The 20348-nt window shown below is 42.7% G+C and overlaps 1 protein-coding gene across 9 annotated transcripts in view; it reads right to left on the minus strand.

Annotated features, from left to right (window-relative positions):
• The window catches only part of LOC132780240 (myelin-associated glycoprotein), a 103824-nt gene that overhangs the window by 8620 nt on the left and 74856 nt on the right, over nucleotides 1-20348 (minus strand). For 4 of the 9 annotated variants that reach the window (XM_067460692.1, XM_067460690.1, XM_067460691.1 and 1 more), the window contains 8 exons: nucleotides 19557-19633; nucleotides 17797-18165; nucleotides 14717-15013; nucleotides 9744-10001; nucleotides 7420-7680; nucleotides 6212-6499; nucleotides 4598-4694; nucleotides 3965-4064 (listed from right to left, as the gene is read on the minus strand). In XM_067460692.1, coding sequence (XP_067316793.1) covers nucleotides 3965-4064; nucleotides 4598-4694; nucleotides 6212-6499; nucleotides 7420-7680; nucleotides 9744-10001; nucleotides 14717-15013; nucleotides 17797-18165; nucleotides 19557-19605 — 1719 coding nt within the window. In that variant the 5' untranslated portion in view covers nucleotides 19606-19633. Of the gene's footprint in view, nucleotides 1-280; nucleotides 323-680; nucleotides 1880-2008; nucleotides 4065-4597; nucleotides 4695-6211; nucleotides 6500-7419; nucleotides 7681-9743; nucleotides 10002-14716; nucleotides 15014-17796; nucleotides 18166-19556; nucleotides 19634-20348 lie in introns of those variants that run through there. The other 5 variants (XM_067460694.1, XM_067460695.1, XM_067460697.1 and 2 more) reach the window with 5 other exon arrangements.

Below are 20348 nucleotides of genomic sequence, written 5' to 3' on the forward strand. Positions count from 1 at the left end.
CTGGATGGCTATCTGTCAGGGGTGCTTTGAATGCAATATTCCTGCTTCTTGGCAGGGAGTTGGACTGGATGGCCCATGAAGTGTCTTCCAACTCTATGATTCTATAAGATGTCAACGTGATGTCATGATTCTCCATCATTAAATTAGCTGTAGATTTCTCAAAATATGGTAGTATGATGTGGAAGACTGGATTTCAACAACTCAAATGCTGCACAGAAAAAACGTGGGGACCGGGGGACGGGACATAATGTGACACGTGGACAGGGGGGTCCATACTTACCTACCTGGGTCAGTGGCTCTCCAGGGAGCAGATCTCCTTAGACTATTAGAAAAGGAAGAGTAGTCACTAGTGACTTCAATGAGAAGGACATCTCTTTTAACAGCAGCCAGAAATTGTGGGATAGAGGTGGATTTTTAAATGAAGCCAGTCATCTTGATAGTCTCTCTCCCAAAGAGACCCAAAACATAGGCTATTTCTGCTCACCACATGTACGTTTCTGCTGGCTGTGAATTGATGTTTTGGTACTCTGTTATATTTTATTGGAATCACCCTAACAGCTCTGATTCCCCAACACATAAATCTATTTCTGCTAGAACGGATCTGTTAGTTAGGAATGTAAATCCTCACATGCAAAAACAAAAAAAAATTCTATTTCTTTCACTTATGTGAATTAGACACATTTATGCATATTTTTTTGCAAAAAACCCCCGTCTTACCTGACTTTGCATTGAAAAATTATTTAATTATTGCTATTGTTTATATCCTGCCTTTTCTCTCTTAAATGAGACTCTTTTTAAAAAATCTTCTGGAACACTTCAAGACATTCAAATATAGGGAGAAAACCACATGAAAACTCTTTGCTCTCTTATCCTTCCCAACAGAATTTCAAGACTATCAGGAAGCCCTTTCTTTCAACCAGAAAATGAAAAATTCATACAGTTGTTTTGAACTTGTATTGCTAATATGGATCACCAGCTGCTTTTAATTTGGGGACTCCCTCGTTTTTGGAAAGGCATTACCTTTTAGAGACCATAACCTTTTAGAAAACCAGGAATCTCCATAGCGTTTTGGAAGCATGACCCTTTTGGAGATTGATAGGCACTCACACTATTTGGAATAATCACATCCTTTTGTAAAGTATGATCTTCCTGAGAAGATTTAAATACTTGTTTGAATTAATCTTCTCCTTAATATCCACTAGTATTCATGCAAGGCAAATTGGGGTTCTCAGTTGTTAGACTGATGTATTTTGTTATCTCTCTGAACTGTTAGGAACAAAGATATGCTTAAGCTTATTTTTCTGGTTAAATTTTGTATGTTATGAAGTTTATATTGTTTGATGTGTTCCATTTTGATGTAATTTGTTTATATGTCTTCTCGTGGGCATTAAATGTTTGCCATATATGTTGGAAACGACCCTGAGTCCCTTCGGGGAGATAGAGTGGTCTATAAATAAAGTTTTATTAACGTTATTATGCCAATGCACAAAATATATAGCAGATTTTCAGAAGTGTTATTTCAATTGCCTAAAAGCATCTACTTTCCACAAAATATATTGCTTTTAAATCAAGCTCTCAAGAAACCAAAAATAAGTAGTCTTAGTTAAAAGTAATATAGTTGATTTACTTATTTACATATTTCATGTATTCAGCATACAGGTACATTTCTTATTGGTTGAGAGTTTAAACAGTAAGTTCTCTAAAGCATTCTGTTTTCATCTCTTCGCTGTTGCATACAGACTAACACTCTCTTCAGTCTACATTACTGAACATTACTGAACTCAATACAGACTGACTTATCACGGCAACATACTGACACTGACTAACTTCTAAACTGTACTGCTTCTGATGCAAACACTCTAAATAAATGGTTCTCAACCTGTGGGTCCCCAGATGTTTTGGCCTTCAACTCCCAGAAATCCGAACAGATGGCAAACTGGCTGGAATTTCTGGGAGATGTAGGTGAGAACACCTGGGGATCCACAGGTTGAGAACCACAGCTCTAAACTGTACTGGCTTCTAAAATGGAGACTCAGTCTGAATAGTCTCAGATCTAGTCACATGGTCAGCAGTACCTCCCACAACCTCAAACAACATAGAGTTAAGGCAAAACTGCATATTAAATCATATACATACAATATAGTAAGCAATTCACAATTATATACATAATAAATAACTAATATAGGAGGCTTTAGAAGGTTGCTATTTCCAACATTTGTTAAGATAGAGGCCTGCAAATTTAAAATTGACATCTGTGCCACTAACCATATGATAACTGTACCCAACAGTAGCTAGTGGGGCAGTGAATTTGCTCCAGGTCTTAGAAGCTAACAAATATTCTGATTTCATAAACCAAATAGCATTAATACGTTGGGTATCTCCTTTAAAAATCACACTAATACCTGGAGCTGATTCATTCCAATGCTATCTGCTGGCATTGGTTCATTCTAGATGAAGCCACCAGGATAGAAACATTGCACATACACACAAACACACACATGTGAGTGTTCTTGCTGTTAGGAGGTGAGTATTCCTTTCCACCTTCTGAAATGACCAAGGTTCCCTCCCCAGATTTACTATGCAGCCACTGCAGCCCTATATAGCCATTGCAAGGTTGGTGGAGAGCATGGAGAGGAATTGAGGAACTGTCTGGTTGTGTTTCTGTAGCTAGACACAGAATTATGAGACCTTTGAAGGACCTCTATAGTTCTCAGTGGATGATCTAACCATTCTATGTCTGGCTACAAGAGCAAAACCAGAGGCTTCTCTGATTCCCTTTCTTGCTTCCAGCTCGTCACTGAATAGCCATGGGAAAAAGGGCCTGCGGTGGCTCATTCACAGGTCCAGGCGATATTGAATGGCTTAGTGTAGCATACTTCTGCATGTGGAACTATTACACTATGTATTGTCGAAGGCTTTCGTGGCTGGAATCACTGGGTTGCTGTGAGTTTTCCGGGCTGTAGGGCCTCTGAGGATGCCTGCCATAGATGCAGGCAAAATGTCAGGAGAGAATGCTTCTGGAACATGGTCATACAGTCCAGAAAACTCACAGCAACCCAGTATTACACTATGCTGTGCTATACAGGACCACAGCCATTGTATCTCTCAGCCCTTTTCCTGCTACTCCATTCATGGAGGCTATTCCTTAACCCACATCCTATTTGCTACCCAGATGTTCTTCTGAGGCCCCTTCCACACATATTAATAATATCCCACATTATATGCCTTGAACTGGAATATATGGTAGTGTGGACTCAGATAACCCAGTTCAAAGCAGATGTCGTGGGATTTCCTGCCTTGATATTCTGAGTTATATAGCTGTGTGGAAGGGCCCGGACTCAAACTGTGATTTTAGTTTCAAGCACCATAATTATGGGCCACATGTGAAGACGAAGAATTCAAGAATGGCCTTTCTCAAACTTGGACGGGAAGGGGTGTATTTGGGGTTGGCCCATCTGGCATGTGTACAGTATCTGTAACACAGTCATATGTGTCTTTGTGATGCATCTGGATGCCAAACCATGACTTTCTGGTCAAAGTCTGGCAGCCAGTAGTCACATTATTGAGCATGCCATGAAAAGCATTTCCAAAACAAGAAGTGTTTTGGTCCTGGACTTCTCCTTGCTTATTGCCACTGTCTGTTCACTTGAGACTATCCGAGCAAGCAAGTGCTGAGAGACAAAAGATGCAAATGCTTTAATGCTAGGAAGCAGCTCTTCATATGTTCAACTGAAGCTCCCATCAGCCCTAGTTAGCTTAGCTAATGAGCAGAGATCATGAGAGCTGGAGTCCAAAAAACATAGGGAGGAAGGGCCACAGAATGCCTGCCCTGGGCCAAAAGGAGAAAAGCAAGTGAATAGATTACAGGAACTATAGGAGGGCTGTGGGCACCCTCAAACTATCTTGTCCAGGAACTTCCAAACCTAGCACTGGCATAGCTTCTACCTCTTTCATCTTCCAGTACCTCTGATTTCTCCAGTTTGCCTGGACCCCTGTAGTCTCCACTGAAGACAGCAGGGGGGTTGTCTGTTTGCATAAAGCTGGAGCTTTCGTTTGTGTTTTTCCTGCAAAATAAGAAAGACAACAAAATGACAAGGGTTTACTGTGATGAATTCTGCACATAAATCCAACCAGTTTTGTTCAGTTTTGCTACCAAGAATTAGGTTTAATGCATGAATCATCAGCTTTCCAGAGTTAGTTGGAGTGTAATTCCAAGCATTCCTTATCATTGGCGATCCTGCCTATGGCTACTGGGACTTGCAGGCTAATAATATTTACACGCTGCTCCAAGAATTTTGGATTCACTCCCTATCTGCTGTCGTTCTATTAGGTGACAAGGCTCTTTATATTCAGAGAAAGTTTTAGAACTGAAGGCTTTTAATGAAAGGGATTTTAAGAGAGTACTTGCTGCCTTCAATGTTACTCTTTTAATTGTATTCTATCTGCATTATGTGTATGTTGCAACTTGTTTTAATTTGGATGTGTTTGAATTTTGACTTTTGGGTATATATTGTTAGCATTTTCACTTGTAAGCTCCCTTGAATCCTATTCTTGGGGAAAAGGTGGGCTATAATTTGCAGTAACAAAAAGAACTTACTTTTTCCTGGTCTGGCTGACATAACACACCACAGCTATAAGGATGGCAAAGGCAACCACTGCTCCAACAGGCCCCACTTTTGCCCACATCAGACTGTCTGTAAAAGAAAAAGCCACAAGAACAGGATAGGCAATAGGGCAATAATGTTGCTGCCAATACAATAGAGGCAAAATATGTAAACATATATAAAACAGATCCAGCCATAGTCTTGCTTTCAAAGTGTCTCCTGGCCTATGCTGGGAGCAATGGGTGTTTCTGTAAGCATAGATCTGGCCTCTGTTAAGACAGAGAAGGCACAGGATTTTGGAAATACATTTCATAGAATGGTGGTTTGTAGGGCTGTCCATTTGGAGTAAGCCTTGACCTGTTTTGTGTCCTGGCTTTTGGTGGGGGCCTGATCCGTATTTTGGGGGACTCCCAAAATTGGGGGGGGGGAGAAGGAAATATATGTTTTTGCTCTTTGGTGCCGAAAGATCCGTTTTCTATCAGCCCATTATTGTGGGAGGGCCTTCCCACCCATGCTTCCCTTCCTGAGACGTGCTTTAAGGAGACTTCTCCTTACCTGCTGTTTCTGGCACTGGCAGGTTGCAGGCACTGGCAGGTGCAAATGCTTTTTTGGGCCTTCTCTTTCCAAGGAGAGTGTGTGTGGCATGCAGGTCCAGAAAGCATGCATGCCTGCCAATTCATGTAACCGAGCGTCTCTTACTCTAGAGTAAGAGGCACTCGGCTGCAGGTACTGGCAGGCATGGGTGCTCCTGCATGCCACACATGTACTCTCCTTTGAAAGAGAGAGAGTATGTGTGGCTTGCAGGCCCAGAGCACCCACACCGTTAGTGCCTGTAGCTGAGCATCTATTATTCTAGAGTAAGAAGCGCTCAGCTGGACATACTGGCAGATCCAGGCACTCCTGCATGCCACACATGCATTCTCCTTGAAAAGTAAGTGTGTGTGTGTGTGTGTGTGTGTGTGTGGCGTGCAGGCTGAGAAAGTGCCTGCACCTGACAGTGCCTGCAAGTGCCTCTTACTCCGTGATGTGAAAAAGCACTGTTTCTACTCTAGAGGAGGTGCCTGGTTGCAGGCACTGGCAGTCATGGGCCTGCAAGCAACACACACATTCTCTTTCCAAGGAGCGTGTGTGTGGCATGCAGATCCAGAAAGCACCCACGCCTGCCAATTTCATTACTTAGAAATGAGTAAGAACATACAAGTTGAGAGAAGCTGTCACAGTTTGCTTTTGCCTGAGCCTACTGGGAAGGGTAGGATTCCCCACTCTTTTCTATCTTTCTCCCACTTGCTGAGTTAAATGAATGCAAACTGCTTTGAATTAAGCTGAGAACAAAGGGGAGATGAGGGAGTGAGAGAAACAGAGGCATTTAAAAAAGGCATGGGAAAGTGAAATGTTAAAGGATTAACCAGGACCGTCCCAGCCAAACTGGGTAGATGGGCAAAAGTTTCTGCTTTTTCTCCTGCCAGTTCTTGTTCGCATGCTAGACAAATACAGAAAAGAACAAGTGGGACTGAAGATCAGGACAAATCTTATGGCAGGAGTCCTGAAAATCAGGGTTGATGTCAGCCTGCACTGTATGGATCAGGAGGAGCTTGCTGGACTCTTACTGGAGTGATGGAACTGCAGTTGTTGATTCTTGGTGCCGTAGTGGTTCCTGGCAGAGCAGACGATGAACAGCTGGGAGTCCACCTCCCTTTGAACAGTGAGGATGCTGGTGACAACATAGCCTGTTTTCTGTGAGTACACAAACTCCCGGTCTGTCTCGTTCACCGTCACATTACGCGTAGGCAGCTCAAAAGTGATCACGGCCTCCGGGTTGGATTTGGCCGCACAGATGCACTTCACTGTGTCCCGAGCCGCTGTGCACTTGGAATCTGGCAGGATAATTGGAGCAACTGTGAAGAGAAAGAGACAGAGAGAGAATCAGAAGCAGAAGATGAGAGAGAAAAGTCTGAAGTGTAACACTGGACCAGTCCAATGGATTTGCTTGTTTCCCGCCTACAGATACTATAGGATTAGAATTTCTAGTATCCTTTGCCAGCATAGCCAGTAGCAAATGCTATTGGAAGATGCAGTCCTACAAGATTATAATGATGAGATGCTTTCTACAGGTCCACCTCAGCAAACTACACACCAGATTTAAAAACTTTTGCAAGGGTTTTAGAACATATCCAAGAATCCAAGAAAGACATCCCAAAATAATGGAATAAGCAGTTATGGAGTCACGACAAATAGCAAAACCCCAATAGCTATATTATGAGAACGATCACTTCTTTAAACCAATCTGGAAGAACCCAATATCTGCAAATGCCATTTTGTTCAGGCAGCCAAACATTTCAGATTGGGTTCTTGTAGGGTTTTTTGGGCTATATGGCCATGTTCCAGAAGCATTCTCTCCTGATGCTTTGCCTGCATCTATGGCAAGTATCCTCAAAGGTTGTGAGGTCACAACTCCTGAGGATGCTTGCCATAGATGCAGGTGAAACATCAGGAGAGAATGCTTCTAAAACATGGCCATATAGCCTGAAAAACCTACAAGAACCCAGTGTTTTCAGCCTTCAACAATATGTTTCAGATTGGCTTTTGGCCCTGGGAGATCCTACTGCCTCCAAACTAGAAAACCCTTAATAAAACACAAACATGCAGGGGAGAAATATGCAATTTTGCATCATGAGCACTGGTGGGAGAGCACCTTTGCATGTGCTCCGATGAACACAATTTCCGGTATTATTACTTCCTGGGAGCATGAGCAACAGTTCCCATTAAGGTTCACTGTTGAAAAGGGAATTATCGGGGATCAGGGTCCATTGCTCACATTCAATGGTGAGGTTGAAGGCTGTGCTGCGCTGACCGAACTGGTTCTCTGCTGTGCACCAGTATTCCCCATCATCCTCATGAGACACTGATTCAAACTCCAAGGACACCTGGTTCTGGTAGACTCCCATAGCCATTGGCTTCTTCTCCTTGAAGATGGTGATGGTGGGCTCGGGGTTGCTCTGCGAGGTGCAGAGGATGCTTACAGGATCTCCCTCAACCGCCACCACGGATGTGTTCACAACTGGTTTCCAAGGGGCATCTGTGAAGGGAAGGGGAACAAAACTGACAGGATCCTCTATTTTCTGCCACTACAAATATAAAATACCCCTGGCAGAACTCTGAACTTCATCACATTGAAACTGGGAAGTTTTTGGTAGAGTAGAACTCAGTCTGACTCAATCTTGAAATTAAATGGATGATTTCCCGAGGAGGGAAACTCTTCATCACACTATTAAATGTATCTGTGTTACTCAATTATACTCAGCATTCTTTCAGTAGATTTGCCATCACACTATAATTGCTAGGCACTGTCTGCCATCCCTCCCTGTGTTCTTTGTGAGGAAAAATTGTAAGGTGTTATGTTTCAATTCAGGAAGCAGAGAGGGAGGGAGGGAAAGTGGCAATGCTCTCTATGTCTCTCACTCTCTTTCTCTCTCCTGCCCCACAGAGAAGAGTATGAACCTTGGAAAACTATAACTCCCAGGAGGACTCCATTGCATGGAGCCATGGCACTTAAAGTGGAGTGCAAGGGCATTCATTCCATACTGTAAATGCACTAAGAGAAGGGTATGGACCTTGTAAAACTATGGCTCCCAGGACTGCACATGGAGACATGGCATAATAATAATAATAATAATAATAATAATAATAATAATAATAATGAGGTAAAAGGAAAACCTTTCTTCTGGTGAAAGTGATGCTTCCCTAAGGTATAATTTCTGTGTGGGGAAGAGTAGATATTGTCAATGATAGGGCCAATGATAGGGCCAATGACTTTTATTTCCTGTGCTGGTATATGATCGAAATAAAGGATTTGCTTGATTGATAGGCCCAAAATTAGAAGTGATTAGGATTAATGCTAAAAATAAATGAAGTATGGGAGTTTTTTGTGTGTGTATGTGCCAGGAGCGACTTGAGAATTGCTTCTGTCTGCAAGGATGTTGTCCAGGGGACACCCAGATGTTATACCATCCTGTGAGAGGCTTCTCTCATGTCCCTATAGAGAAGCTGGAGCTGACAGACAGGAGCTCACCCAGCTCCCCGGATTCAGACCACCAAACTTTTGGTCAGCAGTCTTGCCCACACAAGGGTTTAACCAATTGAGCTACCAGGGGTTCCTAGTGTGGGAGGTGGGCGCAGGTTTAGACTTGTCCCCTTCCTTGAACTTTATTGCGCACAACAATGGAGCAAGAATGTCATTTTGGAGCTGGACGTATTGCAGTACACTTAGTATTAGAAAAAAAATCTTTTGATATTTGTCCATGCTTATGTATACAACCCTGTGAGTTGATTAGACCGTAGTTGGATCCTTCATCCTTTTAGTATAACAAAAAGACCCATATTCCAAAGCTGAAAGTACAAGTGTTCACCACGGTGTTCAATCACTGAACGGACTTACTGTTCTGCTCTTACGTGTTGGATGTAATCTAACTTCAACCGTTTTTGGTTTTTTTTTGGAGCACATATGGGCTTGAATCCCAATTGAACAAAACCCATTTAATCAATTAGACCTTGATTAAAAATCATTTACTCAAGAACGTAGGTGTTTACTTACCCTTCAATAATTGATGCTGTGGGTCATGGCTTGCTTCGGTTAAGGCAGACATCTAGCTGACAATAATGTTCATCACTCTGACTTTTTCCCTTCCTACTTCTCTTTCCTTCCCCTGCTTTATCTTGTCCTTTTATTTGTGTACTTGCAGTTAAAACTTTAATTATTATTAAGTTGTTATTATTATTATTATTATTATTATTATTATTATTATTTTAAAAACCTCACAACCATAAACATCCAACAATAATACCTGAAGGACAAAATCAAACAAAACTGGGGTCATAAATGTGATTGGACCAGATTTAGATAATGAAAGGTCCAAATAAGTGGGTCCACAGATGTTTTAGCCTTCAACTCCCAAAAATCCTAACAGCTGGGATTTCTGGAAGTTGTAGGCCAAAACATCTGGGGCCCACAGGTTGAGAACCACTGTTCGAAATGCTTGAAGGTCAGATTCCTGATTCTTTGTTTCAACTCATATTCTCATAGTAGTCCTCCCACCCTATTGGGTAGATCTGCCCCACAGAATTCAGGAATTAGGCACTCACATAGCACAGCCAAAGCCAGGGAATGGTTGTCTTTGCCATAGATGTTCTCAGCCATACAAGTGTAGATGCCATCCTGGAGGTAAGTGACATTTTCTAGATGCAGCGTGAGGTTCCCAGCCACGTCCTCATGTAGGACTTCATCTTCTCGGAGCCATGTGATCAGAGCCATAGGGCTGCTGTCTACAGAACATATCAGCACCACGTCTGAGCCATGGATCACATCCATGGAGGAGTTCGCCTGCACAATACGAGGTGGGACTGGGAAGGAAAACCAAAGATATCAATTTCAGGTAGATATTCAGGTACCTCTCCACAAAAATCAGGGCTAATATGTGGTCTGAACTTTGAAACCCACTCGGTGACTTTAGATGAGTTATATACTCTTGGTCCCAGAAAACCTCATGCTAGATTCACCTTAGTAAAGCTAAAGGTTTCCCCTAATATTAAGTCTAGTTGTGTCTGACTCTGAGGGTTAATGCTCATCTCCTTTTCTAAGCTGAAGAGCCGGCATTGTCCATAGACATCTCCAAGTTCATGTGGTCAGCATGACTGCATGGAGCGCTGTTACCTTCGCGCAGAAGTGGTACCTATTGATCTACTCACACTTGCATGTTTCCAAACTGCTTGGTTGGCAGAAGCTGAGGCTAACAGTGGGAGCTCACTCTGATCCCCGGATTTGAACCACCAACCTTTTGGTCAGCAAACTCAGCAGCTCAGTGGTTTAACCCACTGTGCCACTGGGGGCCCATAGATTCACCTTAGGGTCACCATAAGTTGGATGCGCCTTGATGGTACACAACAACAGCAATCCAAGGGAGAACAGGATGACCCCATCCCTGCTGGCCTTCCGCAGACAGGCCAAGACCTTTCTCTGCCAACAGGCATTTGTGGAAGGATAAGAGACAGGCTTTAGGGAGGTTGGGTGGGATTGGCGGGGTGGGGGTGGGGGATCTATGAGTTTTAAAGGCCATTTTATGTGTATTTATTATATTTTAATCCTGTTTTTACCACACTGTCACTATTTAATTGGGTTTTTTAAAACTTTTGTATTACACTTTTAAAAACTTGTCTAGTTTGGAAGTGTTAGCTGACTTGATTCCGGGGGGGGGGGGGGGGGCGAGGGGGGGAGGCAGGGTATAAATAAAATTAATAATGTGTTGAAGGCTTTCAGGGCCGGAATCACTGGGTTGCTGTGAGTTTTCTGGGCTGTATGGCCATATTCCAGAAATGTTCTCTCCTGATGTTTCGCCCACATCTATAACAGGCATCCTCAGAGGTTGTGAGGTCTGTAGGAAACTAGGCAATTGAGGTTATATATCTTTGCAATGTTCAGGGTGAGCCACCTAACACCTCCCAACAAAGGATTCTCCCAGGCAGGAAATAGCTGGGCTTTGAAGGTGCAAGGCCATTCAATGCTAATCAAGCTGGTCAATTGTAACATTCACAATTGCCTTCAACAGACAAGAGTTCTTTCTCCCACCCTGGACATTCCACAGATATATAAACCTCACTTGCTTAGTTTCCAACAGACCTCACAACTGCTGAGGATGCCTGCCATAGATGTGGGTGAAACATCAGGAGAGAATGCTTCTGGAACAGGGCCATATAGCCTGGAAAACTGACAGCAACCCAAAGTTAAGGAGGAGGAGGAGGAGGAGGAGAAGGAGAAGGAGAAGGAGAAGGAGAAGGAGAAGGAGAAGGAGAAGGAGAAGGCAGGCAGGCATCCTCAGAGGTTGAGACATCTGTTGGAAACTAAGTAAGTGAGGTGGAATATCCAAGGTGAGGGTGTTTGTCTGCTTGAGGTATGTGTGAATGTTGCAATTTGCTTCCTTGAGAATGCTTCTGGAACATATATACATATAGCCCGGAAAACTCACAGCAACCCAGCGATTCTGGCCATGAAAGCCTTTGATAATACATTATTATTATTATTATTATTATTATTATTATTATTATTATTATTTGAAACACAACAAGATTAGTACACAGCAGACAAGATCACTATGTTGTATTGGATCACAAATAATGCATGCAGATCCCAGTAGCGTGGCCTTTTGCAGCTGACAGATGGTCAGCGCCGATTGTGTTTAAGTGCAGGCCAAGGTCTTTAGGCACTGCACCCACTGTTCCAATCAACACTGGGACCATCTTTACTGGCTTATGCAGAGTCTTTGCAGTTTGATCTTTTTATTATTATTATTATTATTCTGACACAAAAACTCAGTATGTCACAGCAAATGAGATCTTTATGCTGGATTTCATACTACAAAATCACAAGTCGAACACTTCCCAAGCGTCTAGGACTGTGTGATGTATATTCGAATGATGCGTGCAGATCAGGCATGTAGCCAGGGGGGGAGCTCGGGGGGCTTCAGCCCCCCCCGAAATTCTCATGGTGGTTCGCGAAAAGGCCTTACTGGTGCATTATTTAAACTGTTACGTTTATTCATATCATTATCTGATCACCATACTCAATATATCCCATATGCATGGGGGTACTGGGGTAATGATACAAAAGGTTTGCTAGGCTAGACCCTCTTTCACTCAGACTCAGCCCCCCCCCCGAAACTCCCCCTGAAATTTTTTTAGCCCCCCCCGAAACGAAATCCTGGCTACGGGCCTGGTGCAGATCCAAGTAAGGTGGCCTTTTGCAATTTACAGATCATGATTTTGTCAATGTTTATTGTTTCCAAATGCCAGCTGAGATCTTTTGGCACAGCACCCAGTGTGTCAATGACCACTGGGACCACCTGTACTGGTTTATGCCAGAGCCTTTGCAGTTCGATATTATTATTATTATTATTATTATTATTATTATTATTATTATTTCTAATAATTTTTTTCAAGAAGATATTCGATTCTGCATTAAATACACAGTTATCCTTTCCCTGGACTGATATTTTTTTGCTAATAACAATAAAAGCAGTCTGAGAAAGCTTGCAGTAGAAGAATGACAGGCAAAGAGAGATTGCATAATACTCTCTCGCTGGTTTTCCACTTAAAACGCTACCTGCCAAATTGCTTTTTCTCCCATGGGTAGCAAGGTTATATTGACTGAAGCCTGAGGGTAGTCAATGATGAAAAAAGGATTTCTTCACTTTTCTCCATTCCCTTTATATTTGCTGCATCCTACTCTCTGTTTACATTAAAGAAGACCAGCTCAAAACCTCTTGGGACACTGGTGCACATTACAGAAATGTCTAGTTTGGCCACATATTTTTACAGCTGCAATTATAAGGTGTTTGTGGGTGTATTTGGGGGTAGACTTGAAGAGGATTTGTTTGTAAAGCAGATAAATGTGAGTAGGAAAACAGATCTTTGGAGAGGGGAGGAACCAAGAGGAAGCTTATAATTAAAGCTTCCCCTTCGAAAGGAACAAAAATCAATCAAATGTGACACAATTGGAAGCTAATAATCAATCTTCCATTATCACATTAAGCTGGAAGCAACTACGGGGGTTGGAGTTATAAGGTGGGTGCTACTCATTAATATTGTTGGTTGCCTTTGCAGTAATGAGGCATTCTTTTCCAAGTAATAAATAGTATAGAAAGATCTTGGCATGAATACAGACTAGACACTGTAGGACTCGGCACTATAGTGTGGAAATATGTTCTGGAGGGAATAATTGTTTTAACTCTGCTTCTAGCTCAGTGTTTCTCAACTTTCTTAATGCCGTGGCCCCTTAATACAGTTCCTCATGTTGTAATGACCCCCAAGCATAACTTTATTTTTGTTGCTACTTCATAACTGTGATTTTGCAACTGTTATGAATTGTCATGTAAATATCTGATATGCAGGATGTATTTTCATTCATTGGACCACATTGGCACAAATGCTCGATACGGGGCGGGACTGATTTTATCATTTGGGAGTTGTAGTTGCTGGGATTTATAGTTCACTTGCAATCAAAGAGTATTCTGAACTCCACCAACGATGGACTTGAAACAAGCTTGGCACACAGAACTTACTGGAGGGGTTGTTGTAGGTTTTTTAGGCTGTATGGCCATATTTTAGAAGCATTCTCTCCTGATGTTTCACCTGCATCTTTGGCAGGCATCCTCAGAGGTTGTGAGGTGAGGTTGTGAGGAAATGTCAGTAGAGAATGCTTCTAGAACATGGCCAATAGCCTGAAAAACCTACAACAACCTAGTGATTGCGGCCATGAAAGCCTTCGACAATACAACAGAAAATACTGGAAGGGTTTGGTTAACATTGAGTTTTGGAGTTGTATTTCACCCACATCCAGAAAGCACTGTGGACTCAAACAATGATGGATCTGGACAAATTTGGCACGGATACTGAATATGCCTAAATGTGGACACTGGTGGAGTTTGGGGGAAATAGACCTTGAAATTTGAGAGTTGTAGTTGTTGGGATGTATAGTTCACGTACAATCAAAGAGCATTCTGAATCCCACCAACAATAGGATTGGGTCAAACATCCCACACAGAACCCCCATGCCTTGAAGCGACTCTCTGGCACAAGGCTTCCTCCAGCCTTGAATGCTCTCCCTCATTCGCACATGTGCACCACGCTGCCATGTGCCAAGCACACTAGATCTCCCCTCCCCACTTGCAGTCTCAGAAAAAGCCCTCCCCTTAGCTGAGAGGCCAGCCAATCACAGTGGAGGAGGGCTTTTGGTGTGTCCAAAAAAGAAGAGGACAGGCAGAGAATTCTTCAGCCTTCTCTACCAAAGGGATTGCTAAGACCATCAGAAATATATGTTTTGTGATGGTCTTTGGTGACCCCTCTGAAATCTCCTCATGACCCCTCCCCCAGGGATCCTGACCCCCAGGTTGAGAAACGCTGTTCTGGCTGATGATTGAAAAATGGTGCTCCACCAGCATCCAAGTGTAGAAGCAAAGAAGCTTTCCTATTGGAGAATCTGGAGAATTGGTAATTGGTGAGCAAGTAACCCAGGCCTCCAGGTACCAAGTTTTCCTCAGAATCCGCCATGTAGCAACAAAACTTACATTTTACATCCAAGGTGGTGTATCCTTCAAACTCAAAAGTGGTGTTGGCGTAGGTGACTTTGCAGCCCAACTCGCGCCCGTGGTTCTCTCGCTGCGGCATGAACTTGAGCAGGGAGATGAGCGACCAGGTGCTGCCCTCCTCTTCCACTTGGGCATAGACAGAGCGTTCAGTCAGGGTCTCATAGTTCATCCATGTAATAATGGGCTTCATGTCGGGGCAGTTGTCGGGCACTACACATCTCAGCTCCACTTCTGTTCCTTCCACCACTTCTGGGGGGCTCACGATGGTGGGTTTGTCTATGAGTCATGAAAAGAACCAGAGATGAGGGTGCAGAAATTGGAGCTTCTATAGCCTGTATTTAAGGAGGAGAAGTTGCAGCACAGAATGCTTTATGAAAGGAGGGGAGCAGAACTGGTCCCCAAAGCTTTCAAAGTTTATAAACCTGAAGATAGTCCAAGCCTGTGGTGGTTAAAAACTGGCGATTGTGGGTTGTATGTGCCCAAGGGACTTACTGAACCTCCTGTCCCCTTTTGGCCATGTAAAGCCCACCTGAACCCTTCTCCTAAATCTGCATGGGCGAACTCCCCCCCCCCCCAAGCTAAAAAAATGGTCCCTCGGCTATGGAACTCTCTCTCGATTGAGATCATTTATTATTTATTTATTTCAAAGTTTTATATACCGACCTTCTCACCTCTTTTGAGGGACTCAGACCGGTTTCCAACCATAAAAACACATACAATCGGTAAAACATCATAGTTCATATTACAATAACACATTAAAACAACAAATATATTCAAAACTACAGTGGTCAGATCAGATCTGCCCCCCCCCCTCCTGTCCTTCAGGAGGCTGGTGAAATCCTGGCTATGGAAGGAAGCATTCCCAGAGTAATGGTTGAAACCAGCCACACATACGGACTGAGTTGGACATGATTTTGTCTTGGCGATTTGGCTTATTTGTAATTTTAATCGATATATATTTAAACTCGTTATTATATGATGTTTTTAGATTGTGCGGTTAGCATTGAATCCTTGCTGTAAGCCGGTCTGAGTCCCTCTACAGAGGTTGAGAAGATCAGGATATAAAAGTTTTAAATAAATAATAATGATCCCACCATTCTGGACAATGAAAAATGATCAAAACTGGTGGGGGTCTTTGTTTTTCTCTATAACTTGGGGCCTCCAAGAAGGATTTTTTTAGCTTTGGATGGGAGGAATGTTTCACAGTGATATATTATCAAAACTGGTTCCAAAAGCTGACTGCAGCAACCTGGAGATCACAACTAGACACGGTGAAGACATCTGCCCTTGCATTTTGCTACTCTGCTGCTGAATACGCATGCCCAGTATGGACTACATCTCTTAATGAGACATGCCACATTATCACAGATGTCTACACCCTACACCACTGCAGAAATTATACTGTTTAGCTGGTATTGTAACATCTCACATCCGTCAGGAAGTAGTAACCTGTAATGAAAGGGCCGAGGCATTGAAATCTCCAGCCCATCCTCTGTTTGGGTATTAGCCAGAAAGCCAATGCCTTAAATAAGAAATAGCTTCCTAAGATCTACAGAGATACTTGCAGGAACACCTCAGCAAGCGAGGGTCCAAAAGTGGCAGGTCAAAATCCGGAACCTCAGTCGGTGGCTGATACTAGATGAGAAACTCTCTCCTGGGCACACAGAAGACTGGGTGACTTGGAAGGCGCTAAACAGACTGCATTCTGGCACCACGAGATGCAGAGCCAACCTTAAGAAATGGGACCACAAAGTGGAGTTCACGACATGTGAGTATGGAGAAGAGCAAACTACAGACCATCTATTACAATGGAACCTGAGTCCTGCCACATGCACACTGGACGACCTCCTTACTGCTACACAAGAGCCACTCAATGTTGCCAACTTCTAGTCAAAGGAAATTAAGTATAATGTCAAGTTTTTTTTAACTTTGTGGTTTTTCTATACATTATAACTATTGTCAATTCGCTTCTAACACAATAAGGTAAATTGTAAAGGTTTTCCCTGACATTAAGACTAGTTGTGTATGACTCTTAGGGTTGGTGCTCAACTCCATTTCTAAGCCTAAGAGTCGGTGTTGTCCATAGACACCTCCAAGGTCATGTGGCTAGCATGACTGCATGGAGTGCAGTTACCTTCCCGCTGGAACCGTATCTATTGATCTCACATTTGCATGTTTTTGAGCAGCTAGGTTGGCAGCAGCTGGGGCTAACAGCAGGAGTTCACTTCACTCCCTGAATTCGAACCACCAACCTTTTCGTCAGCAATCAATCAATCAATCAAAACTGTTTGCAAATGGAAAAAGTAGACACCCACATTTATTTCCTGTTCCCTCTCGTAGTGCATGGCGGCTGAATTTTGGAATAGTTACAGCTCCTTCTTGTGATATAAGTGTGTGCAGGAATATAAAATATACTCTGAACCTACCACAGTTGTTCATCGCTTCATTCTCCCATTAGAAGCTAGAATATAAGAGAGCCTTGTTGAATCAGTTGCCCATTTAACCCAACATCCAACCAGCAGGGTGTGTGTGTGAATAGAAGCCACATTAATCATCCTGTGGTTAGAGTCAGGCTGCATTCATTTTGGGCTAATTAAATTGGAATGAAATGGCATGTTCTCCTTTAATGTTTCGGTAAATCCTCCCAACATTTAGTGACTGCGGATTCCAATGCCAGACAAAAGGATCTGTGTCTGATGGCAAGGGATGAATGGAAGAATTTGTCAGATTGGTTACTCAGCCTTGGATTCATCATTCAGTTTCTGCATCAGATGCCATTTTTAAATAAGGTCAGCACAGAAATATGTATGGATTTTGTACACCCTTTTCCTAAAATAAGTACTTTGGGTTTAATTTTTGGAAACATTTTATTTTTGCTTTGCACCTTTACTGCTTCAAACTGCACTGCAAAATCTGACAACTTGTAACATTGAAGGACAGTTATGCCTTATGTTCTGATCAGTTTGGGAACTGAATACAATCCTATCCTCTCCTCTGAGATCATCAGTGCTCAGTAAAGAAGAATTAGAACCTGGTGCCCCTGTGGCATTGATACTCACTGATGACCTCGAGGTTGCAATGCTCAGGGTAGGTGTACTGATTGTAGCCGCCCAGGTCTCCACGAAAGTAGTATTTGCCTGTGAGTTCAGGACTAAGGCGGGAGAGCTGCAGGGTGCAATTGCGGAAATTCAGCTCTCCTAGCAAACGGCTGCGTCCAACATAGCTCTCATGGACAATATTGGTGCGGGATTTGAAGACCACTGGGGGATAGTTCTTGGGATAAGGACTGTTGAAATACCAGATGCCATGCACTGCTGAGGGCCGTAGTTCATCAGGGTAGTTGAAGCGGCATGGGATGACAACGCAGGTGCCCTCAAAGGCACTGATATGCTCAGGCATCCAGGCGCTCCATGGTCCTGCCAGGACCCCTTGATAAGAAAGGCAGAAACAGAATGGGAAACTGCAATGAGTAGGGCAGAAAGGACAGGTAAATCTGATCAATGCCTTGATAAATTTGGGCACTTCCAGGCAGCACTAAATCATGAGTTTTAGTGAGGGGCAAAAAATCCCGGGACTTCAGGAGAAGTCCACATACAGACCTGTTGGTCCCAGGATTTCTGCCTCCATTGTCCAGACTTGATGCTTTGTTTTGAGATTTAGAGGCTCAAAAATGGCTGCCGGAGGACTTCCAATGGAAACCAACAGTTTTCTTAAAAACTCACGAGAAGCGGATATGTGGATATGCGGAGATTTGGTTGTGCAGATCAGCACAAGAATTCAGCTCTATGTGTAAGCCAGAGAAACTGTGCCCTCTACATGGTTCATAAAGTTTCTAGCACACAAAGTTTTTGCCTTCTACTCAAGTGTCACCTTCTTTTTGGGAACCAACAAATCAAGAACAAGCATCTAAAACCAGGGAACAAACCCAGATAAAAAAACTCATGATTTCTGATTGCAGAGATATACAGACATGCGAAGATCCTGATATCCGGCTCAAAACCACAATATTCACACACCTGGAAATCTCACATTTTTTGCCTTTTATAGCAATTGCTTCCAGGTTTACAAAGAATGGCATCTGGCCACCCTCCTATTTGCTGCAGAAGCTCCTGGGATAGAGGTACTGTCTGGATGGGACCTTTGTGTGCTTGTCTCTTCTCAAGGTCAAATCACTGGCTGACACACATTTTGATGCCTCAAATGCTACACCTAACATTTGAGGCACCATTTTTGTGATTCCAGAAATGGCATTTGTTTTCCCCTATAACCCTAGTTTTTTGATACACAGAACATATGCCACATACCAGTCGCCATCTGCTTTCCCATAGAAAATCATGATGACCATGTCTTAGGGCCCTTCCATACAGCCCTATATCCCAGAATATCAAGGCTGAAAATTCCACATTATCTGAGTGTGGACTCAGATAACCCAGTTCAAAGCAGATATTGTGTGATTTTCTGCCTTGATATTCTGGGTTATATGGCTGTGTGGAAGGACCCTGAGAAGCTAGCCATCCATCTATTATTGTTGCTGTTCATCATCATCATCATCATCATCATCATCATCATCATCATTTTACTTTCCCCCCAGTTTGGGACTTAAGGATGTTTACAATAGTGAGAACAAATATGTAAGTTCTCAGTATTTAAAAGTTTTTAGAAGTTATTAAATTATCAAAAGATTAAAACAAGGCTGTATTGCTTCTTTAGCACCATGATGCTTGTTTGTGTCACTGGATCAGATTTCAGTGGTTGCAACTTTGCCAACTGGGAGACTATAACAAAGAAAAAATAGTGCATCATGTCTTCCAAAAGATACCTTCAATCAAGACCCAGAAGACTGCAAGAGTCCTGTAGAAGTATGTCATGTTGTTGATTTGGGAAGGCTGGAGCAGGCTGGAGAAGGAAAAAGAACGAGAAACAGGGTTCAGCGGCAGATTGTGGGACAACTGTTTGGACTTCCTGGAGCAGGAAAGTGTTCCATGTAAAGGTGGCCCTCGAGATAATAATAATAATAATAATAATAATAATAATAATAATAATAAAAACTTTATTTATATCCCACCACCATCTCCCCCAACGGGGACTCGGGGCGGCTAACATCTCTCCAAAAGAAGAGTACTCTGCCTAAGGATTTCATATCTTGGAATGCATCTGCTGGATAAAGCCACCAATGACAAATACATGGGACATTTTGACGATGTCAACAAACTCTCAACTATGTCATCAATCTGTGGTTTCCTGGGCAGATAGCTATCATAAGCAGTTGCTCCAGCAGAATATGGCTGAATGGACAAGATCAGGAGGAGAATAATGGAATAATAGAGTTGGAAGCATTCAAAGCACCCTCACCAGATGGTCATCCAACCATCAAGGAGGAAGGAACGTGATTCCAAGGGGAATGAACAGAGAGTGAGCTGCAACTAATGACCAGGTTTTTAAAAGTTGCTCTATGACATGCCATTTTGGATTTTTTCATGGAACATATTTAAATATTTCTTTTATATATTTTCCCCAAGATAAGTTATTCCTTGTGTTGTCGAATGTTGCTGTGAGTTTTCCGGGCTATATGGCTATGTTCCAGAAGTATTCTCTCCTGATGAGAGAATGA

Source organism: Anolis sagrei, chromosome X, assembly GCF_037176765.1.
Source record: "Anolis sagrei isolate rAnoSag1 chromosome X, rAnoSag1.mat, whole genome shotgun sequence".
Taxonomy (NCBI): domain Eukaryota; kingdom Metazoa; phylum Chordata; class Lepidosauria; order Squamata; family Dactyloidae; genus Anolis; species Anolis sagrei.